The following is a 26,854-nucleotide window of genomic DNA, read 5'->3' as shown; positions in this document are numbered from 1 at the left end:
TGCTGTAAGTTAATGATCCTGAATACCTTGATCGAATCGAAAAATTATACTTAAAATAACTTGATGAGTGTGTTGAACGATGTTGTAAACTTATAATGTTCCCCACTAAGCATTAGCATGAGCTACTTGTCAACGTAGCATATAACGTTAAGCTGGATCGATCAATATTGAAATGTATCAATAAATTAGGTCTCATTTGTATTACTGTGTTGTAAGTGGCATGTAATCAATGAAAAAATGATGATGTGTGGCAGAAAGCAAGCTGTATTACGGTTACTATGTATTATTCTTTCTATGACATTGTATAATTTACAATTACTCTCGAACGTATGATCTGCGTTCCCGTGTTTTGACAGAAGTTAGAGTAACTAGAGGAGTCAAAGGTTTTATGACGCCACTGGCAGGCGACTAAATGATACGTCCCATGTCATTAAAATAAAATAATAGGTTTTTCTGGGTTTGAACGTTGTTGGAAACATGTAGGATAGTGTAAGTCGACAACTAGTCGTTTTTAGACCTTTTAATGCAGAAATGTTAATATTGTACCTTTAACTAACACTGTTGATAAGGACTATTGAGCTGAACTCATTGACACCATGCACAATGCACTCTTTCATGAAGTAGAGCTTAAGGGGGATCCATTGGTTCAGTTTCACTTCCGCTTTACTATTAATTTTAAGTAAATACAGTACAAAGATAGGCCAGGCATTTTCAAATTTAATTAGGAAAATGTTGACTCTTATTCAGAGTGACCGAGGAAGAGATGGAGTGACCCTGCCCAGAGGAAGCTCGGGGCCCCCGTCTGGAGCCAGGCCCAGATGGAGGGCTCGTCAGCGAGCGTCTGGTGGCCGGGTTTGCCACGAAGCCCAGCTGGACACAGCCCGAAAAAGCTACGTGGCATACATCTCTCTATCCCATGGGCCCACCACCTGTGGGAGGAACCGCTGGGGTCGGGTGCGCTGCCACACGGGTGGCAGTGAAGGTCAGGGGCCTCAATGGACCAGACCCGGGCAGCAGACGCTGGCTCTGGGGACGTGGAGTGTCTCTGTGGGGGAAGGAGCCGGAACTTGTGCGGGAGATGGAGCGCTACTGGTTAGATCTGGTGGCGCTTACCTCTACGCACAGTCTCGGTTCTGGAACCATACTCCTGGATAGGGGTTGGACTCTTTTCTTCTCCGGAGTTGCCCAGGGTGTGAGGCACCGGGCGGGTGTGGGGATACTCACAAGCCCCCAGCTGAGCGCCGCTACGTTGGAGGGTCGCTTCCTTACGCCTGCGGGTTGTGGGGGGGAAAACTGTTGTTTGTGCATATGCACCAAACAAGAGTTCGGAGTATTCAGCCTTCTTGGAGACCTTGAGTGGAGTCCTGCATGGGGCTCCAGTGGGGGACTCCATAGTTCTGCTGGGGGACTTCAACGCGCACGTGGGCAATGATGGAGACACATGGAGAGGCGTGATTGGGAGGAACGGCCTCCCTGATCTAAACCAGAGTGGTTGTTTGTTGTTGGACTTCTGTGCTAGTCATAGATTGTCTATAACGAACACCATGTTCGAACACAGGGATGCTCATAAGTGTACTTGGTACCAGAGCACCCTAGGCCAAAGGTCAATGATCGATTTTATAATTGTTTCATCTGATCTGAGGCAGTATGTTTTGGACACTCGGGTGAAGAGAGGGGCGGAGCTGTCAACCGATCACCATCTGGTGGTGAGTTGGGTCAGGGGGTGGGGGGAAGACTCTGGACAGACCTGGTAAGCCCAAACGGGTAGTGCGGGTAAATTGGGAACGTCTGGAGGAGGCCCCTGTCCGACAGACTTTCAACTCACACCTCCGGCGGAGCTTTTCGTGCATCCCTGTGGAGGCTGGGGGGGGGGCATTGAACCCGAGTGGACAATGTTCAAAGTTTCCATTGCTGAAGCTGCGGCGAGGAGCTGTGGTCTTAGGGTCTTAGGTGCCTCAAGGGGCGGTAACCCACGAACACCGTGGTGGACACCGGTGGTCAGGGAAGCCGTCCGACTGAAGAAGGAGTCTTTCCGGGATATGTTATCCCAGAGGACTCCGGAGGCAGTTGCAAGGTACCGAAGGGCCCGAAGGGCTGCAGCCTCTGCCGTGAAAGAGGCAAAGCAGCGGGTGTGGGAGAAGTTCGGAGAAGACATGGAGAAGGACTTTCGGTCGGCACCAAGGTGCTTCTGGAAAACCGTTCGCCACCTCAGGAGGGGGGAAGCGGGGAACCATCCAAGCTGTGTACAGTAAGGATGGGACGCTGTTGACCTCAACTGAGGAGGTAATAGGGCGGTGGAAGGAGCACTTTGAGGAACTCCTAAATCCAACTAATACGCCCTCTATGGTAGAGGCAGAGCTGGAGGATGATGGGGGGGGGGATTGTCGTCAATTTCCCTGGTGGAAGTTGCTGAGGTAGTTAAACAACTCCACAGTGGCAAAGCCCCAGGGATTGATGAGATCCGTCCAGAAATGCTTAAAGCTCTGGGTGTGGAGGGGTTGTCTTGGTTGACACGCCTCTTCAACATTGCGTGGAAGTCTGGGACGGTGCCTAAGGAGTGGCAGACCGGGGTGGTGGTTCCCCCTTTTTTAAAAAAGGGGGGGGGGACCAGAGGGTGTGTGCCAATTACAGGGGGTATCACAGCTGTCTCAGCCTCCCCGGTAAAGTCTACTCCAAGGTGCTGGAAAGGAGGGTTCGGTCGATAGTCGAACCTCAGGTTGAAGAGGAACAATGCGGATTCCGTCCTGGTCGTGGAACAACGGACCAGATCTTTACTCTCGCAAGGATCCTGGAGGGAGCCTGGGAGTATGCCCAACCGGTCTACATGTGTTTTGTGGATCTGGAGAAGGCGTATGACCGGGTGCCCCGGGAGATACTGTGGGAGGTGCTGCGGGAGTACGGGGTGAGGGGGGGGGGTCCCTTCTCAGGGCCATCCAATCTCTGTACGACCAAAGCGAGAGCTGTGTCCGGGTTCTCGGCAGTAAGTCGGACTCGTTTCAGGTGAGAGTTGGCCTCCGCCAGGGCTGCGCTTTGTCACCAATCCTGTTTGTAGTATTTATGGACAGGATATCGAGGCGTAGTCGGGGTGGAGAGGGGTTGCAGTTCGGTGGGCTGGGGATCTCATCGCTGCTTTTTGCAGATGATGTGGTCCTGATGGCATCATCGGCCTGTGACCTTCAGCACTCACTGGATCGGTTCGCAGCCGAGTGTGAAGCGGCTGGGATGAGGATCAGCACCTCTAAATCGGAGGCCATGGTTCTCAGCAGGAAACCGATGGAGTGCCTTCTCCAGGTAGGGAATGAGTCCTTACCCCAAGTGAAGGAGTTCAAGTACCTTGGGGTCTTGTTCGCAAGTGAGGGGACAATGGAGCGGGAGATTGGTCGGAGAATCGGCGGTATTACATTCAATTTATCGCACCGTTGTGACGAAAAGAGAGCTGAGCCAGAAGGCAAAGCTCTCAATCTACCGGTCAGTTTTTGTTCCTACCCTCACCTATGGTCATGAAGGCTGGGTCATGACCGAAAGAACAAGATCCAGGGTACACGCGGCTGAAATGGGTTTCCTCAGGAGGGTAGCTGGCGTCTCCCTTAGAGATAGGGTGAGAAGCTCAGTCTACTACAGCTCGGAGTAGAGCCGCTGCTCCTTTGCGTCGAAAGGAGCCAGTTGAGGTGGTTCGGGCATCTGGTAAGGATGCCCCCTGGGCGCCTCCCTAGGGAGGTGTTCCAGGCACGTCCAGCTGGGAGGAGACCTCAGGGAACACCCAGGACTAGGTGGAGGGATTATATCTCCAACCTGGCCTGGGAACGTCTCGGGATCCCCCAGTTGGAACTGGTTAATGTGGCTCGGGAAAGGGAAGTTTGGGGTCCCCTGCTGGAGCTGCTACCCCCGCGACCCGATACCGGATAAGCGGACGAAGATGGATGGATGGATTGATTCTTATTCACAGGCAATAATTTGTAAGAGAGTGTATAAATGGGATGACGGAAATAAAACATGCTAAAAGTTGTGCATTTCCATCTTATAATGAGGATTAAGTTCAAGCTGAAAACGAAGGCATGTAGAGCCTTCATGCATTTTTGACCTCCGCTCTGGTGTTGATCATAAAGAAATAATAAAGGCTGGAAATGGTGGGAGATGATTTGCTCTTGCTGTCTGGGATGGAATGAAGAGACATGGCAGGGTTTTAATTAACTTTCCGTCTAGTGCAGATAGAGGACAGAAAAGCGGGATAAATCACAGAGGACAACAGCAATCTGCCTCTTTATTAGTCCATACACTTGCATGCTGTGACAAACAGCACGTCAGCTGCTCAATCATAAAACAAGGCTGAAAAGACAATCAGGATTCAACCAAAGACATTGTTTTGGTGTGTTCTGACCTTTGACAAGCTTGACTTTGTGACATCCCTGAAGATATGCTCTGCCAAGAATTTTTTTATATACACTCAGCCTAAAATATATATGAAACATCGTTTCATCTCAAGCACTTCATTGACTTGACTTGATTTAAACATTTTAAAAGGACATATTCTGGTATATTAATGAGATCTAAGAGTATGAAAGCAACCTCACAGTTGTGAGAAGATGAAACATGTTTAACGTGGAGGGTTAATTGCTTTTGTCAACTGCTATCTTTTATAACATGGCATCCTAACAGCAGACACATGTAGAGGACAAGTCCCTCAACAAAGTGAAAAATGAACTGTGTTAATACAGGTCAGCGACACTGAAATGAAGTGAGGTGAAAGTGCTGAAAGTATGTGAAAGATTGATACGCGTTAAAAAACAACACTTTTTCTTCATACTAATGAATTGAACTTCATAATAAGAGTTGTAAACAGAGATAGTCTAGTTTAATCAATAATTGATGTAACCTTCTAAGTTTATTAATACTTTCAGCTCTTGTAATGTCTTTTGTTGCTCATGACTGATACAGCGAATTGTGTTTCCTTATTTCTGCAGCCCATTTAACTGGCCTATCTTCATATCTGGAAGTAGGCTGTGATATTATAATTTGAACAGGGAACTAAATAATTTCCCTCCTTAATTACTTGAACCTTTGTGACCTACTCAGAATAAATTATGATGATGGCCCATACCCTGATTTCTGAATTGATAATTCATTGCAAAAACACACAGAAGTGCACATTAAGAGACAGCCACTACTCAGCACATCGTCGTATATGACGCCAGCGACCTCACCTTATGGCATATTTAATATATTCAGATCAATGACTTGTTTTTTCAGAAGCAGAGAAATGTGCCGTTTACACGAGTTCCTTCATGATATTGTAGGCCATCCAGAAGCTTTTTAATACATTATGGAATTTCGGTGTCTTTGTAAAATAAATAAATAATTATAAATCCAGAAATTAAGTCACGTAATCTCCAATATCTTCGCATTGCTTCAAGCTAGCCTCGTTCTGTAGCCCTTCCAGAAGCTTAGTAATCTAGCCTAGATCTTCAGTGACTTTTCGGAGACTTTGCAGAACGATAAATCCATGATAAATAATTTAGACATCTTTTCATATGAAAAGCGAACTTTTACTGTTAGCCACTGCCATCTTGGCTGCTGACTGTCTTGACTGATGGCTGTCTCGACAAATCACATAAAGTTATGTCAGGAGACAGGCAGCTTGCTCAGCCAATAGATAACCCTAACCTTATACAACCAGGAGGGCCTTGTATATATTCTGTGTTTATTGCAGGCTTATAATACATCCATGATGCAGGCACAGGCAGGTCATTTAGGCAGCTCTGGATGTGTAAATGAGATTGGCCTCCTGTTGTCTAATAGCAGACAGGAAATGCATTGTAGATGATACAAATAACTTTTTGGATAAAAGAGTATGGACTTTTCTGGGAAAAAATCTACATAGTTTCATATTTGTGTTAGTTACAGTGTTAATTTGTGTTTCCCCTAATTTTCAAAAGCCAAAGTCTTACACATAATTGTTTGCTGTGTGATTTCAATACATTTCTGTGAGATTGCAGCATACCTATCCTTATAGCCCAGGTTGCCCTGAAAAAAAAATGGTGTCTATAACTTGATTGTGCATTACAGGGTAGAGGTATATATAGATAGATAGATATACAAGTATTATTACACAATGAAACCAGGCAACACACAGATTGGAAAAAATGGCTTAGACCTCTATGCATACATAACCAAACAAAAAGAAAAGAAAATGTGCCCACAATTTGTGTTCTCCACATCCATCCTTGTTGATATTATACCACCACCTCCACTCTTGCTGCCCAAACCCCCACAAATGAATTATAGTGTTTGTTAGTTTGTTAGACTGAAAGCTAGACCTTTCTTGTGGAATCATTGCATTGAAGGGTAACTACCATTTTTTTTCAACCTGGACCCTATTTCCCTATGTTTTTGTGTCTAAGTGACTGATGGGAACAACAATCTTTGAAATTGGTCCAGTATAAAGCAAGCTCCCTGCAGTCGGCAGCAGCGAAACAAGCTACAATGTAAGTTCATAGGGCAATTGTCCAGCTTGTTTTTCACTTTACAAAAGTGCTTGTTTGCCGCTGACAGGCTCAGATTAATATTTTAAGTGTCTGACAACGTTATGGAGGTTGACCTTTCTGTTAAAGAGTAAGATCCTGTTTTTAAACATAAAAACATCCATGAAATTGCGTTCGCTAAACCCACCAGACTGCATGTAAATAAACAGTAATTTTAGCATCGTAAAATACACTTCATTCAAAGTTGACAGAAACGAAATAAAACTATGAAAAGCCGTTTTGGGTTCAATTTTCCACTTTTCCAACCATCACAACTCTAGTTTTGGTTGAAATAAACACATTTTATAGTTTATTGATTTACATGTAAAAATATGTTGGCTCTATACACGCTAAAAGTATTGCTTTTTTTAAATGGAGTCTGGTGGGTTTAGTGCTAGCGACTTTAGAGCTGTCACTGGTTAAACAGAAAGGTCTCAAAGAGGTTTTAAAGGTCTATCTGTGAAGGGATCCTTCCCATAATGTTGTCAGACACTTACAATATTAATCTGAGCCTGTCAGCGGCAAAAAACGCACTTTTCTGAAGGTAAATACAAGCAAGACAATTGCCCTATTAACTTACATTGTAGCGTGGTTCGCCGCTGCTGACAGCAGCAATCTCGCTAAATACTGGAGCAATGTCAAAGATTGTTGTTCCCGGGCGCTCACCTGGTAGAGCAGGCGCCCATATATAAAGGTTTACTCCTCGACGCAGCGGCCCTTTGCTGCATGTCACTCCCCCTCTCTCTCCCCTTTCATGTCTTCAGTTGTCCTATATAAATAAAGGCCTAAAAAATGCCCAAAAAATCATCTTAAAAAAAAAAAAAAAAAGATTGTTGTTCCCATCAGTCACTTAGACACAAAAACATAGGAAATAGGGTCCAGGTTGAAAAAAACAGTAGTTACCCTTTAACAAAGTCCCTGGCCTTACTGCACACTTAGTGAGTTCAAGTAGATTGCTAGAATTAATTGCTCATAGTTGCAATATTCTACACAGTGATTTTATGAATGTGTTAACTCGCATAAGTGGACATGTGAGAATGCTGGTCATCACTGCTCACACTGGGCCCGGGTCTGCAGCTGTAGGTCCATTCACATCACCTGTGGTGTGCACAGGTTTGGACAAGAGGGCCAACCACCCCCACCCCTATGGGCCTTTAAAATGGCAAATTGTATGTTGTTCCTTACCACTTAAACCTCAAACTGCAACGTAGCTCAAGAACTGAAAGTACTGGGGCAAACAATTCAGCACACTAACATGGGTTAGTGTAATGCTCAATACATTGATTGTCAGAGGTATGAGAGGTCTGAGGTATAACATATGACTAAATTAGACACTAGCACTGACATTCTACAAGTAATGTTCGAGTGAATCGCTGTGTCCTCCACTGTCACGGAATACTAATTTGGAGAGGGTCAAACAAAAGAAAGGTTATCCCTGTTGAAAGGGAGACCTATGATAGCATAATTAGAGGCGACAGCACTGCACTATTCTGGGCCAGTCAGTGACTCCCAAATCTCTCTGCCGATAACAGAGTTACTCACAAAGGCTTTTTAAAGTTTGCTTTTAAGGTTTGGTGTGCTCCCTGAAACTTATGCAATCTGTCTAATTTAATTAAAGCATTAAAAAACTATTGAACCTGTCTGGCTTTCAACCTCAAAGTCAAAATATTTTCCAGTTTTAATAAGAGACAGTGATCAAAATAGTTTCCCGGCAAACATGATCTAAACACTTTTGTCAGTTGTTCAACCATCAGTTACGTCAACATTTGTAATACATAAATATAAAGAAATGGAAGCGATATTCATGTAGCCTAAAACACAATAACCACCAGTTACTAGAGAGCAGGACTAACAACATAGTGTTTTCATAAGCTTACCCTACTTTAACCCTAACCCTAGTTATTCAAACCTTGAGCGACACTACCTCCTAGTGGGCACCAGGTACTACTACAGACATGATTTGATAAACATTGTTTATTGTTTCTATTGGAGAAAGACACAGATATCATATGGACTACGACATGTCATTTTCATGGATCCTTGTGAGCGAAGTAGATTGTTTTTGCAACCCAATATGTATCAGGCGGTGGGAAAATGACAGTTGGGCTGAACAGCCATTAAAATACATATTAAAGGTCAATATTGTATTGTATGTTATTATTATTATATACTTGTTTAGATGTAATAGCTTACAAAATAAATTCTATATAGTGTGATCAATCCTGGTTAGTTAGACAAAACACCAGAAAAAACACACACGCACGCACGCACGCACGCACACACGCACACACACACACACACACACACACACACACATGCTTACTTACATAAATCAGATGGCCTGGATTACACAAGTAGTAATGTCTTAACTTGCTTAATGACCACACCTGCTTATTGTTCCTAGCTAGACAATTTTGTAGCCAACTGTAGTAGCATTTTAAAACTACATGCCTTTTCTTTAGAAGTGCCCAACTAGATGGCCTTGGACATGATCCTAACTTTCCATGCTTATGTCTGTAATTGTAGCCTATATACTTTTGATAATTAAACATGTATGACCTTATATAATAAGTTAAGTCACTGTTACATATATTCCTCTTCTTCAAGATGGGACAGACACAGGTATGACCATCTGTTGAGACATAACATACAGATTAGAATATCAGATTAAAATAAATTGGGATCATATAGCCTCATTCAGGCCAAATCAGACTAATGTGCTGAACTGAAAATAATACAGGAAGTCAATAAGAATGGTGTGTAGGCCTACACTCAAATTGTCAAACAAAGCCTAGTATGTAAACATTTACATAGGCTACAGTCTAGATATGTGTGTACATTTCTTAGTAAAACACAATTTTAAATTATGTGTTTGATTATATTGTGATATTAAAGAACACTAATGCTGAGTCATAATATCAAGAAAGTCAAACATTTTTGATTGACACGGCATCAAACAATTTCTACGTAAACGTACTCTCAATAATTCCAGCCATCTTTGAGGTAGGTTACCAAGGTAGAATAATTCACTGGAAAAGGCCAATTATATCTAAGTTATGCGCACCAGTTTACTCTGGTATTATCTGAAGCAGGAAATTGGTTCTTTTCCCTTACAAAATTGTTTAATCACATTCACAGTCACATACATGTTTGACAAAATGATCCACTGTCCACATCCAACTTTTCTTTATTAAATCATTTTTTTTATTTATCTTAAATAAATTGAGAACGCGCTGTATGCTGGGATTCTGCGGGAACGGGGAGGTTGCAGAACGCCATCTTTAAACCCCACAAGAGGCCAGCTACAGTTGTACACCGGGATGAAAAACACTACAGCGGGATATAAGTTCATATCGTGGAGATGGTGTGATTGTTTCCCGGTCAAGTAAACAATAAGGAACTGTCGGTGGGACTGTAAGGAGAAACGGTCACGGGACACCGCGAGAAGCCTAGGCTGTTGTTATCATAGACAGACAACAACAAAAGACAGAAAGACAACAACAACGGAGCTCGCTAAGTCGCTCGCTAGCATCTTGCCGAGCGCTGCGCTGTTTTCAAATGCTAACTAAAAGCTAGCTAACGTTAGCTACTTCATCTGAGAGTGACTTCATCAGCAAATCTGTCCGGTTGCGGTGAATTTTGACCGGGACGCTGTTTATACTTGGCACTGGGTATCCAGCTACATCGACAGGGGCAGGCAACTATTTATTTGCCACATTTTTTTAAACCAATTTGGTACATAAATTTACGTTGTGGCTTTAGCTAGCTAAAAGCTAAGTCCCGACTTCTCCCCCTCCCCAGCGGCCCAGCCGGAGATGCGTGGAAGATGTCGGTGTCGGGGCTGAAGGCCGAACTGAAGTTTTTGGAATCCATTTTTGATCCAAACCACGAACGCTTTAGGATCATTGACTGGAAGCCTGACGAGCTGAGCTGTCAGTTTAATGTAACTGGGGAAAAGCTGTTAATTATCCACTGTAATATAACGGTAAGATGACAGGAACACAAGTGCCGGGATGTATCCCTTGTTGGTCGTTAGCGAGCTAAAGTTAGCTGGTTAACCTGCTAGCCAGATAGCAGGCTAACGTTACCTCAACAACTGTATAATCTGATGCTGTGCGTGACAGGCTTTTTCGTATTTTCATTAGCCAGTGTCAGTGGAAGCTACGCAGTCTTGAGGGTTTTTGGTCTGACAATCCGACATTAAACAGAATTGATAAGCAACCCTAGCTAACGCAGCAATCTCAATGCTAATGTCACCAATTCAAATTGTACGTTATTTACTGATTCTATGTTTAGCCCTGCGACACGCAATATAGGTCACATGTGTTGATTTTACTCTTGTTTTTGCTGTGTTCCACTGTATTTAGGAATCGTATCCATCTACTTCGCCGATATGGTTTGTGGACTCTGATGACCCAAGCTTGGCGCAAGTTTTGGAGAGGTTGGAAGATGTGAGAAAAGGCAGCACCCTGGTAACGTTAGCTATCCTAACACTCTTGTTTTTCAGTGTGTCATTGAGGAAAACTCAACGATGTATGTTTGTGAGGACAATTTTAGTATTCCTAGTGAACGTTAACCTTAAAACCTCGATAAAAAAATATTGCCTGATCACATAGGCCTAGGTTTTGTGTGAATACTTACTACAACACATAGGTTATTGTGTGATACAGCAGTTGGTTCAAGTAAACAAAAATGAATAATGAGCAGATCAATTATTTCCCATTTGACTTATTCTTAGCCTGATACATTTAAACATATCTGATATAACTGCAGCCCAAATGTTTTCATACTATGTCTGAGTTATATGGCATATTGCTGAATATAAAGACTACACTTTATTTGACTTAACTGACTTGATTAGCTTAACAAGTAATGACTAGGCTGCCTCTCCACAGGAGCATTTTCTTTGCATTATTGTGACATAATGCCAGCCTGCTGTGTTGAGCTTCATCAGGAGGAAGCAAATCCTTTATGGAAGACTTTGATTTGTCAAGCCAGCTATCATTTAGATGTGTTAACCCTAGTTAACTTTTTACTGGATTTTATATTTGTATTCTAAACTAAATTTCACAAAGTGTTGTCCTTTGACATTTATTTGCATACTTTTATGTTGAACTAGTTAAAACAGAGTTTTCACTGGTGCAGGTTGAGTTTTTGCCATTTTAGTGTATTCACAGGATGTACACAACTAGGAGCTTATTTAAATGGGTTTATTAAAAAACAGCTTGCATGTGCTGCATAAATGTGTGTGACAATTTGTACTGAGGGAATGGGTTAAACGTGTATACCTGGCAGGTACAGACAGGTTTTCAGCAGACCGAATGGCTGTGTCATTAGATCATTGGGACAGCCTTTTGAGGTCAAATGTCTGTGACAAGCAGATTGTTATGTAATCCTACATGTGTGGTGCCATCCTGAGCTTAGTTCGCCTACTTATTCATGCTGCTCTGTTAGTAGGACACAAAATGTGCTTTTATAGAAGTGCTGTCAGTTTTTCTTTTCTTTTTTTTTTTTTGCAGTTTGCACCATAACTTAGTCTACATTCAGATAAAGAATACAACATTGTTTATGTTGTGTGGGGTAGGGGGTAAGGGACATACCTTACATTCGTGTGAATAGATAAGATCAATCTATTTTCTTACTGTTGCACAGATGTTTTAGCGGTATCCTATATTTGAATTGCACCACATTTGCAAAGGCAAAACACACTTATCTGATGGCAGCTTAATGACTATGCTGCCTAACCCTTTTTCTATCTGTGCAAATAATGTCAGTGTTTTTTATTTTAAATCTATAGTTTGCAGTCATATGTGAGCGTAATTTGCCCTAACTTTATTGCTAAACTTGCAGATCACACAATTGTACATTATTCCACAGTTGTCCACATCTTTTGTCTTATACAGTCGTAAATTGCTAGTATTTCGAATTAATTAATCTGAGAACAAATAACTCGTTAAAAAAAATAACGCAGATTAATCCATTCCATATTGACGTTTGACCCAGAGCCGTTCTAGCACCATTGAACTGTAAAATGATGGAGGGAGACGAGAATGTTCTGCCTGGATTATTAATTGGAACATTTACTTGTAAAAATCTACTTCCTGGCTACCGAAATCTGGTCATACACATATACGGCCAGAGATAATGCTTTACAGCAAGCTCTGAGTCGCTTCCTTTTTTCTCTCGAAGCATCGACAACACAGCTGACAGGTAAGGCTCTCCCTGTTAATACACGTGCTAGAAAGAGGTTTGCTAATGTTTTACAGCCCACGCCGAAATATTCACTCTGACATTCTGGTTCTGCTTTGGATGCTGTCAAGCGGGATCTCCGATCGTAATCAGTCCTTCACTGACCAATCAGCATTCATTAGCAGAATGCTAGCGTGTTATGGGCAACAACGACTCAACCTGTAAGAAATCGAAAGGACATAAGTGCTCGTTCATTCAACTTTCGACCTATAATCCATGTTGAACTTGCAAAAACTACAATCAAATCTGAGATTTCTCAACGACAGTTGGGCGAAAGAGACAAATTTAGCTGTCTAGCTCCATAGAGTCTCATTCATTTTGCTCTGGACCGCGATCACCCCCAGTGGAACTCTGGAACTGCAACCAAATTCGGTATAATGGGGCTGAATAGGGAGTGGAACGGCTTTCCGTAGACGGGCTTTGGTAACAATCTGCAGCTGCCGTCGGAAAAACAACACAGACGGTGCGTTCAATGAAATTGGTAAACTACAGCCTCGTGGTGCATTTGAAGTTATTGTAAATGTCCTTTTCCCATCTGGTGGTTGTTTTTGTCGTTCAACAGCAATTTACTACTGAAATTAGTTATTGTTATACATTATTATTAAATCATTTCATTTTGACCACATGGCCTTAGCAATAAACAAGCCGTTCTTTAATGTCACCAACTGTTGTTTAGTGCCCTTTTTTTTTATTTTTTATTTTTAAAGTATCGGTTCAGGCACCGTTAATTATGTATGCTATTAATCATAGAGTATGTAATTAGATTACATTTTTTAATCGATTGACAGCCTATACATACATACATACATACATACATACATACAAAAAAAAAAATTCTTATCTGAAGCAAACCACAGAGGCAGTCGTATGCTGTACAGATTGTAAAGCCCCTTGAGGCAAATATGTGATTTGGGGCTATATAAATACAAATTAGACTTAATTAAAGATAATCTACTACTATTCATGCCTGTCATAGTGTTTCTGTCACATGTCTGCCACGTGGCATTGCTGTGTAGCCGCATTGGTTTATCTAACTCTGTATCCCCTCCTCTTTGTGGTTTGTCTTTCCTAGCTTTTGCAGCAGTTGAAGAAACTCATTTGTGACCTTTGTCGGCTGTACAACCTTCCACAACATCCAGATGTGGAGATGCTTGACCAGCCCCTGCCTGCAGGCCCTGTGGGACCAGACCGAAAGGCAAGGCAGTCTAGTTTGCTCTTGTGAAATTCCTCTGCATGGCATTGAATGGCGTGGCCAGGACATGGCCAGTATTTGATTACTTTTAAGGAATAAGACATGCATACTTAAACAAGGATGTTTTAAAATGCACTTCTGAACCATGTTTGCTCAGTAATGAAATGGCAGTCTACATTACAGAGGGCCTTGTTGATTTATGTGAAGTTGTTCTCTAAGCTGATCTTCCCGTGGTTATGGTCAAGAAAAGGTTATGTAGGGGTGTAACGGTTCTGAAACCAAGACCGAAATCCGCAACACACACATTCACGGTCTCGTATCACAGACCCTTCTTCCGTGTCGCGGTCTCATGAATGCAGCGTTCTGTCTGTCACAGAGACATGGCTGCATGGACACATTCCAGGCACAAGCGCAACCATCGGCAGCTTTCAGACGGTACGGGCGGACAGAGACCTCGGAAGGAGCGGTAAGACGAATGCAGGGGGGCTTGCTGTGATTGTGAATAACAGGTGGTGTAACCCCAGTCACATGATCGTTAAAGAAAGCATCTGAAACCCGGATTTCGAACTGTTGGCTCCGAGTCTCCATGCATTTTATCTGCTTTTTTTTGTAGTTGATTTAAATAAAACCCAGATGTTTTCTCTCGAACCATGGATTTGGAGAATCGTTACACCCCTAGCCAATAAAAACACCAGTCAGCTTAGGGAGTCTCTTTCAGATGACTTTAATCAGCTTGACTCAAGGTGTGTGTGTGTGTGTGTGTGTGTGTGTGTGTAGCATGGGACAGAGGAGGTCACATCTGAAGAAGAAGAGGAGGAAGAGATGGGCGAGGTAAGTAATAATCTTTGGTCTAAACATCTAATGTATTACTCTTATAAGATTGTGCTGGTTCAGGAATGAAACCCTTGTATTTTCCTCCCATCTTAGTCATAACATAATTTGAAAGAGAAATATTTAGGCTGTTGGTATTGCATGTTAGTATGGTATGTGGTTCGGGAAAGCATATCGTTAAAGATGCCAATGTTTACATATTTTTCATTGGTATGTAAATCCTTATCCTCCCCCAGTACATACACGTGGTTATTGTCTTTAGGTATGATTTGATTATGATCTAGTCACCCTGGATATTGCTGAGCTAATGTTAATGTTATTCCAGTGAACAAGGGAGATTTATCACATCTTTTGACTTGGGACTGGCTTTGATCCCTGGGCCGTTTTTTTTTTTTTTTTTATGTTGCATGCATTGCTGGAGAACCAGAAACTACTTAAAATGTCTAAAATATCAAATATGAACCAACAGGACATAGAGGATCTGGACCACTATGAAATGAAAGAGGAGGAGCCTGTGGATGGGAAGAAATCCGAGGATGATGGCATCGAGAAGGAAAATCTGGCCATCCTGGAGAAGATTCGAAAGAACCAGAGGCAGGACCATTTGAATGTAAGTCTTTAAATAGTAAAGTACATACTGTATACCATTTGGTGGTGCTAAGATAAGCTAAGCTTATGGTTGATAACTTATTTTGAATTATATCTAAACTATGGAACCAGTGTTGCATCTTTCATGCACTTATTTGACCGTTTTTTTTAGTTGTATAAGTCTTTTGAGAATCAGTGAAACATTCTCTCAAGGGGTGTATTAATATAAATATTGATGTCTAGTGGAATGAAGCTTTCTCTTTGATGTTGGCCCATGTTAGGTACAGATGACAGGTTTACCTTCACAGTGAATTGCATAGCACTGTGTTCTTTGTCTTTTATTGTTTCCGTTGTTGTTTGAATTTTGCAGGGAGCCGTGTCTGGTTCAGTGCAAGCCTCTGACCGCCTGATGAAGGAGCTAAGAGAGATCTACAGGTCTCAGAGTTACAAGACCGGTATGCACTCTGTACAATGTTCTGCTCTTTTGGTGCAGATCTGAGTGAAAAGAACACTTACAAATAACTCTACCCAGAAACTAACATAATCCTACAAACCCTCACACACAATCGCCATCAATTCTATCCACTTTATGTGATTGATTGGTGAGTATTGGTGGACATCAAGCATTGTAATCCAAGAAGAATGATGTTGACACAATCAGAAATTAACATTTGAGAGTAAGTTTAGTTGTGCAGAATTTAAATGGTGCCCAACACCTGTCCATGTGAAGTCAGCTACACCCTTTTAATGTAACTTGCAATCATCTCTTGTATGCTTTAGTAATGGCTATAAGCACATGGACACGCCTTCCACAGCATCTTAACAAAGAAAATGGCATTCCTTGGGGAAAAAAAACACTAGGCAGGCAAAAAAAATTAGGCAGAGACCATTTTGATGTTTGATATTTTATTTTGTATAACTGTTTCACAATTGAACAAGTCTTCAAATAATTTCTGCAGAATTAACTGACAGTGATATGACGTAGTGAAGCTGTTAAAATGCATTTTGTGCATTGCCTCACTGTATTACCTTTCAGTTTATAAAATGAAAGGGGAGATTAGATCATTACAGTTTTTACAAGACCTTGCATTGGGAGACATCTGAGAACTCATATCTAATTAATTTCTTTTGCAGGCATCTATTCAGTTGAGCTTGTTAACGACAGCCTGTATGAATGGCACGTCAAACTAAGGACGTAAGTAACTGGGATCTTGTGTCGCACATTATCGTTCTCTAGGTCAACATAAACGCAGATTGATTGCATAATTTACTGACCAACAGGGTGGATCCAGATAGCCCCTTACACAGTGATTTACAAGTACTAAAGGAGAAGGAAGGAATGGATTACATTTTATTAAACTTCTCATATAAAGTGAGTAAACTTTACTTTGCATTAATAACAATGAAGCAGCATTTTGGAGTCTGAAGTCTTTGAAGTCTGTAAATTGACCATTTTTGCTGGTCCTGCTCTACAGGATAATTTCCCCTTTGATCCACCGTTTGTCCGCGTGGTTTCGCCTGTGCTTTCTGGGGGGTGAGTTTTAGCTGGTACACTTTTCACTGTTTCTTCCATCCCCATTGACTATTTTATAGTTGAGGCTGAGTTTGTGCACAAAGTGATTTTAAAAGGTTTTCTTTTGAAAGAGGACCTCATTGTGGTGTTCTCATAGCCCCTTTCTCTGAAAATTGTTTTCTGTCTTTGCTTTAGTTATGTTCTTGGAGGAGGTGCCCTGTGCATGGAACTCCTCACCAAACAGGTATGCCAAATGTATTTGTTTAAAGACATACATTAATGTGAATTTGCACTGCATAACATTACATATACATTTGGATTGTATTTGCATCCGTTTTACACTTTTAAAACCTACTCTTATTGACCTTGGCTTTCCTGATTGCAGGGATGGAGCAGTGCCTATTCCATTGAGTCTGTCATCATGCAGATCAATGCCACTTTAGTCAAAGGAAAAGCCAGAGTGCAGTTTGGAGCCAATAAAGTAAGCACTAGAGGGTTTTTTTCAGGAAATGTCCTGTGATAATGTTGAGCTCACATAATGAATGATGTGGACCACGATGACAGTGCTTTGACACAGAGGCCTTATAACGGCGGCCTGTTGTGCTGTGTGAGAATCTCCTGTTTCTGCAGCCAAAGCTAGTTCTGTGCTATTTTTTGTGTTGCAATTGGAATGGGGTGGGATGTGCAGGGTGTCACTACTGGGATGGCCAAGGTAGATGCTTATCTTTTTGTGCTGTCACTTGTACATGTTCTCTTAATGAAATCTAATCTGGCTAGTGGCTTTTTTCAGAGTTTGATAAGTTAAGTCCCAAGAAAACAGATATTTAAGCCCCTCTCAGAAGCTCATAGATGCAAATCCCATTTAGTGTGTCATATATTTTGATGTATGATGGCTTAAATTAGTTGATTTTGCTCATTTTTTAGTTTGGCTTTCATGATTCCCCCAATCTGATAAATGCTGGGGACGCATAATGTACATTACATTTGAACCTCTGCACTGTTCCAATGTAAGAGGTACTTTAATTAGCTGACTGAGTGCCTCTTACAACAGCTTCTTTTTTACTTGGAGAACACACACTTGTGTGTAACACAACAGCGTTGGCGTCTTGCGTGTGTGAGCCGATCCGCAATAATCAACTACGTGAACCCGCAACTTGCCAACTTTATGCTTTATAGTATATAGTACTCTACTATAGCGCCATAGTAGCACAATTGTCAATAGAGAGGACAAAGACGGCTGTGACGTCTGCGTGTGTGTTAGAGAGAGGGAGAGAACGAATTGAAGAGAAGGTGGACTATTGCATGCAATGTTTCTGTAAGTTATTAATAATTTTGCCTACTCGGAACCACTTTTTTGACCTGCCTGTGGGTCGACTCGCGTATCATACTGCATGCAGTCCTGCCATGCCGGCTGTCCCTTTCACACAGACGTCTGTTCAGATCTGTGACTACCTCCACTGCCAGCTTAAAGGCGCAGCAACTCGTGTGCAGTTTCCCCCCCCATTCCATATTCGTAATTTTTACAGAGACGGCAGATTAAAGGCTCAAAAGTCCTGTCTTGGAATGTAAAAAGGGCTTGTATTTTTGTCAACAAAAAAAAAATTTGACCCCACTCGAGACCTGACAGGAGTATGGTGTGTGCAGTGTTTGATGTTCAATTCAATGTTATTTATAGTGTCAAATCATAACAGGAATTATCTCAGGACACTTTACAGATAGAGTAGGTCTAGACCACACTCTATAATTTACAAGGACCCAACAATTCCAGTGATTCCCCCAAGAGCATGCATGAATGCGTAAGTGCGACAGTGGCAAGGAAAAACTCCCTTTTTAGGAAGAAACCTCGGACAGACCCAGGCTCTTGGTAGGCAGTGTCTGACAGTGCCAGTTGGGGGTGTGATGAACAATGGCAATAATAGTCACAATAAAGATAATGACTAGAAGTAGTAGTTGTAATAGTTCATGGTGTCGTAGAGCAAAGCAGGGCGTAACAGGGCATGGCAGGGCGTTGGCCGGACATAGCAGGTCGAAGCCATTAAAAATACTTGTTTTAAGAGTGCAATTTTAAGGAAAATGTTTAAATTATACAATATAGCTAAATTAATGCTTAACCACTACTGAAAAAAGTAATTCATGAGAACCGTTTGACGGTGATCTTTAACCTCATACTACTAATAGATTAACGCAGTAACCCGAGATAAACCGGTGTTTGTTGTCGGCGTGAAAAGGGTCAACACGTGTTGGACAACCTGGTGTCAGGACCTGTCTCAGTCAGGGTTAAGCACTTAATCTGAAACCACTTCAGATTAGTATGAAAATGTTTCTCTAGCGTCACTATAGAATTGCCACAGTCTTAAACAATTTCTACACGGCCCACACAGTAAAAGCTGCACGTAAGCAGGGCAGCTTCAGTCTTCCCTCTGTGTCTACAGGCAGAGTATTGAGTTTAGGTCCTCTACTTTTTTGAGGCACTCAGTGCCCAACACACAGCCACTGAATGTGCTTGCATAAAATGGAGGATGATAGACTCGATGCATAAAAACATGCTTTGGTTTGCAGTTTCGCACGTAAAATGTGAGTGAAATACGAGCCATGATGTGGCCCGTGCAGACAGCTGTATTGATTAAAATGGAAGCGTTTGGTGGCTAAACCCCCTTCTTTGTAGACAAGTTAACGTACAAGGTGCTCCTGAGCAAGGCACCGAACCCCCAACTGCTCGGGGCGCCTGTCCATCGACAGCTGCAGCACATCTCTCCATTAGTGCATGTATAGGTACTGAGAACGTGTGTGTATTTCAGTATAAATATAAATTTAAAGTATAAATTATTATTATTATTATTATTGGCTGCAACTTTAAGTCCTCTTGGCCATAAATTAAGTTTTACTTGGCTGCCTAAAGTCGGTTTAACAAAGATTTTAGACCGATCTGTAGTTTTATGCCAGTCTTAATTTTTCTCATACATTAGTCTGTGTGTTTCGCAAAACTGAAAACTGACTTGCTGTACGCCTAAAAAAATTAGCATATTATACCTACAAACCGAGGCTAACTCAGAACTAGGGGCCATGTTTTTGTGGTAACAATTAGTGGAGTGAGCAATAAGGTAGGAAAGAGTTTTTAGAGACCGCAGTAACAAGTTAGAAATATACATACAGGTACATATACTAGTAAGGGCATCGTGAGTTTTTGTTTGCCTAAGGAGTTTCCGTAGGATCCTGAGCCTGATGGACGAGTTAGCAAAAGTATTCAGCCCTGCCACATTAAGAAGCCAAAGCATCTCAACTGCTACATGTCTGCACAGTGTTGAGATTTCATTTTACTGGAAGTTTTTTTTTTTCTTTTTTTTTTTCCCCCCCGTTTGAATTTTCCCTATAAAATGTCCTCGTAACTGTTGATTTCTTCCAGAACATTTTTTTGCTTAAGTGAAGGGAGCTGAGTGGTTTGAATAGTCAGCCATGTTATTTAGGTTTGAAAACCGTCTCAAAAGACAAATAGTCTTAAATTAGATTTTGTACAAAGTTTTTTGTAATTCTATGCAGTGACTGGTGATGGCCAGGTTTGTGTGAAAGCAATCCGGTATGAATGGTCAAACAAGGGAAGAAAGCAGGTTCGTTATCCTGCACTACACACTGGGTTTTGTTCTTGAAATTGGAGATAGAGAGAAGCTTTTTTTTTTTTTTTTTGTTGTTGCCTGTAGAAAACAGCTGTCATTGCTGTTTCCTGTTCTGTACTGTCATCATAAACCCAGTGCGTACTCTAAGGTCGATTTTCTTTTTTAATGCAGAACCAGTACAATCTTGCCAGAGCACAGCAGTCCTACAAATCCCTTGTTCAGATCCATGAAAAGAACGGTGAGTGTGTTTTTGTGCATAACTGACCTTGTTTACTGAAACCAAATCCCTCCAGTGTGTTAAAGCTGAGGGCAATTGTTGCTTCTAATGTTGTGTATGTACCAAACATGGACAACATTTACATGCCTGTAGTCCACATTATTACACTCCATTTGTATAACTTGTATAGTAGCTAGCAGCATATAGAACACAGCAGTACACATACAAACTGTATGTACAACATACATGTGATTCAGGGCCATTTATTCGCATATAGCTTTATACTTAAACAATAACCATGTCACTTTGGCTGTGCTCGCACTATGACTCTGTTAAAGTCTGTTACAGACCATTTTATTGATCACATTTACCATTTTTTACATTTAATGTTAAAGATCTTACTGACCTTACAGTAGCACACAGCTTATTTTTTCACAGCTTAGTGTGCCCTTGTTACACACTATTCTATCTTGTCTATTATGGTAGATGACAAATGTCCTAAACGATGGTCTCAATAACTATTACATTTACTTATATAACTTGCTGTTTACCAAAATGTCATGTTCAGGTTCAATGATGAATGTTTTACCATTATTTCACATACATGTCCCATTACTGCATATGAACTGAATGCTTTGTGACTTTTGAATTTGATCATTATAATTGATATTTGGCTGTTTCTGCAGAGCCGAAATACAGGAATGATATGCCCAGTCAAATCCAATTTAATATGCAGTTGAATATCAAATTGCATAGAATGAGCAAGATGAGAATCAATATTTAAATTTGAAAGTTAATTGTATTTGAGGAACAGCACTGCTAGGTCTGTTGTTCAAAGATGACCATTAATGCAGATTTTTGTTGTTTTCCTTGACCTCTGTTAAAACACTCCGCTGCATTTTAAAACCAGAAGTGCCAGTGACAATATGTAAATTTCTTTTACTCTGTCAAGCTACATTGGGCTATATTTCACTGCAGTAGAATGTGAAAGTTGAGAGCTGAAAGCCTGGCTGAACGTTAACCATATGAACCATACAGTGTGTGCCCTGGGCCTAACCACTGAACACTTTCTATCTTATATACAGCTGTGCAAATAACAATAAAAGTAGGCAAATGTCAGCAGTGTGGGCCAGTGCTTTTGCGGGAGAGCCTGTGAGCGAGTGGGAGCAGGGTTGCCTGAAGAGACGAGAGATGCAGGCACGGCTTTACGGAAGAACTGTTATATAACGCAACGTCAAACTATATCGATATAAACGGTAATGGCTCATGCCATGTCTCATTTGAAAATATAGCGATATACCTTTTTAAAAGGTTGATATACCACCAAGCCCTAATACGAGACAATGAGGCAGAAAATGATGCACATGCAAAGAGCATCTACATGTAACCCTAATACTTTTGGCGGCGGAGACCTGGGTCCTGTACTACGTTCAAAATGTCTAGGATATGTTTTCATTATCTAGCTTCACTAACCCCTGTTGACTGTTGTTTGTTTTCTATATCATTCTTTGTTGTTGTTTTTCCCTTAGGCTGGTACACACCCCCTAAGGAGGACGGCTAAAACAGACTCCTGCCTTTCCTGCACTGGGACCACATGTCTTTGATTTACTTTTTCCTTGCGACCAATATTTTTTTTTAATTTTTTTTTATCCTGCAAACCATTGTGTTCTCTACATGAGTTTGAACTCCAAACCAAATTCCTCATTCAGTGCCCACCCAGAAACTAACACACACACACACACACACACACACACACTCACACACTCCCACCTGAAATTTACATCCAAGCTCATCAGCTACCCGCGAGGGTGTCCTCTCCTCAATATTTATCTCTCTGTACATCTGTTTGATAAAACTTAATTTTTCCATTGCGACATTCATCCCATACTCAAGGAAACCGGTGGACTAAATATCACACAAACTCACCTTTTGGTTTTGCCGTTGAGCATTCCAAGGTTACTTGCATGTTTAGCAAGTTGTGAGTTGAAAGATGCAGCATGGCTTCATCCGCCAGCAGTGGCAGTCTGATGCTCCAGTCGCCAGACACTGCCTCTCTGGCCACAGACTGGATCTGAGAATGGCATGTGACATTTCCTGATATGATGCAGTGGTGGCTGGGAAGGACATTTAAATGCTGGTGGTGGAAGAACCACTACCTTTTCTCTCCATGGACGGCCTCTGTAATATTGTGCTCATGTATTATCTTTGCAATGCCAAGATCCCTCCTCTGGAATAACATGTTTCTGAGGCTAGCTTGCTTTCAAATCTCTTATCTTTTAAAGCTTGAAGTCCTCAGGTGGGGAGGAAGATATAGAGACTTGGGTGGGATACCCCATAATGAAGAACAGCAGCTGCTGAGCTCCAAAGTTGGAGACCACTGTCGTCGTCGTCGTCGTCGTCGTCCTCACAACCAGCAACTGGACAACTCCCTGCAGGAGAGGTTTGGTGTGTCCTAGGTTGGCAACCCAAGAACTACAGTATAACCAGGCAAAGCAGGGGCGTGTTTGGTTTGGATCACACTGTAATGTAGTTGATTTTAACGCCACATGTAAACATGTACATTTGTATTTCTGCAAAAAGATTGAATTGTTTATAATGTAACCTTGTCTGGGTCTTTGGCTGGGCAAAGACTGTATTACTATTTACCCTTGTCTATTAACAGCAGGTGCACTGCAAATTCTCGAGACTCATTTAGAATAAGAAAACATTGCTTCATGGATACTCTTGTAGAAGGAAACAAAAGTACACCGTGATCTTATGTAAGCTTAATGACTACTGCGGTTTTCTTTCTTTTTTAAATTTTTTTTTTTTTTTTTTTTAAATATTGATTTGTAATCCTCATGTTATCGACAACACCGACAGTACCATTCCCCTTATTTGATGGCACCTCTACAATGGCCTAACAATAATGGCGTAGATACAGCTGTTTCTGGCATTCCAGAGGTTTGGCTATTCATATCTAATCACTCAAACCGGATGAACCTCAGTAAGGCTATGCAGTGAAGACACAGTCTTGTGGAGTTTTGTTGTACTGAAGAAAGTTAGTCTTAACAGCTTAACAGTGTAGTCACCTGCTTAGTTCTTGTAGCTGATTCACATCCTGAGCACTTTGCCAATCCTGCAGTTGTAACAGTCTGGGGAAGGTGACCTTTTACCTTCTGACTTTTCCTTGACCTTGTGGCTGGTTTCAAAATGCAGCCACAGTCTCAAATTCACAGCAATAGTCTCGACCATATACCTTCTGGCTTCACACCTGGGAAGTTCGACTGGAGTCTGTTCCATTTCCAGAGTATTTGTGTAGGTTTGATAAATATTTGTAGGGACCCAGCTCTTCCCATTACCACCTCTCTGGTTGCTATTCATAACCACTCTCAGCACAGCTGTACCCCTCAGCGTGCTGGGTCTTTGATGTAATGTGAATAATATGCAGAAAACTGTGGAGCATTCCAATTAATGCAGTTACACGTTTGTTGTGGGTGTTCTATTGTGTGGTTACTTGCATTGTTTTAAGTATATTGTCCTGAAAACCAGCATAGAAAGCTTAGTTATGCTAATTCATACATTCATTCCTCATTTTTAAGTTGATTTAGAATTGTTCTCAGTAATACTAACCTCAGTCACAACACCAACATTTTCAAAACCAGTAGAGATGAGTTATAAAACATACAGCCTATTCATATTCAACACGTCTTGACATTTTTTTAGACTTGCAGGATATGTTTGTGTCACCCTCCTTTCTTGTTTCACACCAAAAGCAAAATCCCAACATGACTATGGATCATTGGCATGGTTGTTAGCTGTTGTGATGCCATTGGTAATGTACTAATCACTTCGTTCTGGTCACTTTGTCGAGCCCACCCCTGCATTCTCTGGAGAAGCAAACTCAGGAATACATACTGCACACTCGGCTTTGCTAAGGATTGCTTCAGAATATCGCCATGAAATGCAAAATTGAATGTGTCGATCTTTTTTTGGGCCATTTTTAAAATGCATTGCAGTGTGTTTTGCTGTCGATTTACACACACTTAGATTTTCTGAATACTGTTGAGGTTCAATAATTAAGCAAGTTTTTTGAAATGATTAGATGTATGGAGCAGGGATTTGCTCCCACCTTCAGATTAACTTGCTCTTGGTGAAGGATTCAGAACACATCTACCCAGTCTCTTTGATATTGCTGTATTTTGCATGTCAATATATCAATGGGTGTTTTTCCCCAAAGCTACTGAAGGCAGAAGTGGTGGGTTAGGTTGGTTAAAAAGACTAGATGTATCCGTTTTTCATTAAGTGTTTACTTAACTCGTGGTTTCCTACATCAGTGCACAGGATAATTTCTCCCTGTGTGCCGCTTATTGAACCAGGCCAGATACTACGAGAGACGCATGGACTTACAAGACATCCTACCTGCTTGGATTACCTTTTAAAGATGCCAGGATTCCCAACAAAAGTAGCAGTTCAGATTTGTGTGCCATCAGAACAATTGTAAGCCCACATCTTTAACCTGATCTTTGAAATAATGGTGAACTTCAGTCTGTTGGGTACTGAAAAACAGCTTCTCTCACACCAACTCCTGTTGTCTGACTAATAAAATGTCTCCGCTTTGGCGAGTGACATATTGGTCTGAGTTCTGAATTAGCCTGGTTCTGGGTTCTTTACCTTGCTTCATTAACTGCAGTGGCCAGGTTATAAAGTTATGCACTGTTAGCATGCTTTGGTTTGGTTTCATTTTTTTTTCTTCCATTGCAAGGGTGATTTTGACCATGTAAAGTAATTTGTAAACTTGCATCAAGTTTATAAATAAAGAATTTTATGAAATATCTTTTTATTCTGTTCAAATAAATTGTTCAGTATGAAAGGTAAAACTATTTCCTGGAGGAGGAATCTATCCAAAATCTCCCTGCTATTGAATTAAAAAGTATCACCCCTGTATAGGAACAGTTAAAAGTATTGATTGGCTAATTGATTCTGGCACCTAAACACTGGTAGCAGTGAAACGCACCTCATACACTCATTACGTTACCCACCAATTTACAGATGTTCCACATAGATCCTGGCTTTTCAGGTAATGTATTTCTTGTGCTTTCCAGTAGATGGTGTTCTCTGCCAGAAGATTCAGGTTTCAGTTTTTATCCAGAGCTGCCGTCAACATCCAGGGGGACAACCACCCTTGCCCTTTTTGCCCCAGCAACTGAGCTAGTGCACTTGAGGCAGTGCCCTTTTGGTTTGCCTCTGACATACATTACTGGAACCCTTGTTGACTTAAACGGTGGGCATTCAAGGGCCTCTGTTGCTCAAAGTATACTAGCTATTGATTTAAAAAAAAAAAAACTCAGGTGTGAGGATGATGATGCACTTAAATGACCACGCAGCAAAGCAGGTGCGATTTGTTTCCGGTGTGTGTGGCAGCATGGCTCCATCAACATCATCACATATTCATTTTGTTTAACAACATAAAATGCAGAAAATGGCCACAGCATACATCACCTTCAACATCTGACGACAAAACACCAGTAACAACTAGTCTGTGAAGGTTCTCAGTCATCCAGGTCGTGGTAGTTCTCTGTGATAAGCAAAGGCAACTGGACTTGCTAGAAATTCTTACAGTAACAACCAATGCAGTTTGCCCAGAGGGCACAGTCAATGGGGTAAACAGCAGGTTGCGGTGGTTAAAAATATGATATTGAACCAGTTTGTCTGGCTGTGTGGGATGCACAGATTTTATCCTCTACTTTCAGTACAAATAGATTTCCTTTTGTCATTTCTCACCACTTACTCAATGTTCTTTGGCTTTCCACTGTCTCTCTCTCACACTCTCTGTCTGCGTGTGTGTGTGTGTGTGTGTGTGTGTGTGTGGGGGGGTGGGCGGGCGGGCTAGAAATCACCACTAGATGGTACTGGAGTACTCTTGTAACTCCAGGCTATTGTCTTTTAGGCACTGGCCTAAAAACAGTCAAAAACTCCTGTCTGCTTGTAACCTCAGTCAGCAGTCAGTACTCCATTATTACACTCATTTTTGCTCTTAACATCTCTGTAGCTCATTTCCTTCAAGGTTGAATGAGTGAAGATCATTTGTTTCAGTGAGAGGACTGCTATTGATGGGACACAGTCTGATATGGACAGCTCATATTCTCCACTGAG

General features: G+C 41.5%; 1 protein-coding gene across 3 annotated transcripts; it reads left to right on the top strand.

The window, feature by feature from the left end:
• Positions 1–9,777: 9,777 nt before the first annotated feature.
• On the top strand, positions 9,778–23,861 carry ube2q1 (ubiquitin-conjugating enzyme E2Q family member 1). 3 transcript variants are annotated; one of them, XM_078252496.1, is made up of 15 exons: positions 9,778–10,211; positions 10,320–10,503; positions 10,886–10,990; positions 13,840–13,962; positions 14,336–14,425; positions 14,737–14,790; positions 15,260–15,400; positions 15,749–15,833; positions 16,513–16,573; positions 16,660–16,750; positions 16,854–16,912; positions 17,087–17,135; positions 17,277–17,372; positions 20,674–20,740; positions 22,249–23,861. In XM_078252496.1, exons 2-15 carry the CDS (start codon positions 10,345–10,347, stop codon positions 22,278–22,280), a joined length of 1,212 nt encoding a protein of 403 aa, XP_078108622.1. In that variant the 5' UTR covers positions 9,778–10,211; positions 10,320–10,344; the 3' UTR covers positions 22,281–23,861. The 3 variants fall into 3 exon arrangements, with proteins under 3 accessions (XP_078108622.1, XP_078108613.1, XP_078108631.1); XM_078252487.1 differs by having other exon boundaries at positions 9,778–10,503; XM_078252505.1 differs by lacking the exon at positions 14,336–14,425 and having other exon boundaries at positions 9,778–10,503.
• Positions 23,862–26,854: the final 2,993 nt, after the last annotated feature.

This window comes from Sander vitreus, chromosome 1 (assembly GCF_031162955.1).
Source record: "Sander vitreus isolate 19-12246 chromosome 1, sanVit1, whole genome shotgun sequence".
Classification (NCBI taxonomy): domain Eukaryota; kingdom Metazoa; phylum Chordata; class Actinopteri; order Perciformes; family Percidae; genus Sander; species Sander vitreus.
The sequence above is the reverse complement of the archived record's forward strand: the minus strand, read 5'-3'. Positions and strand labels throughout refer to the sequence as shown.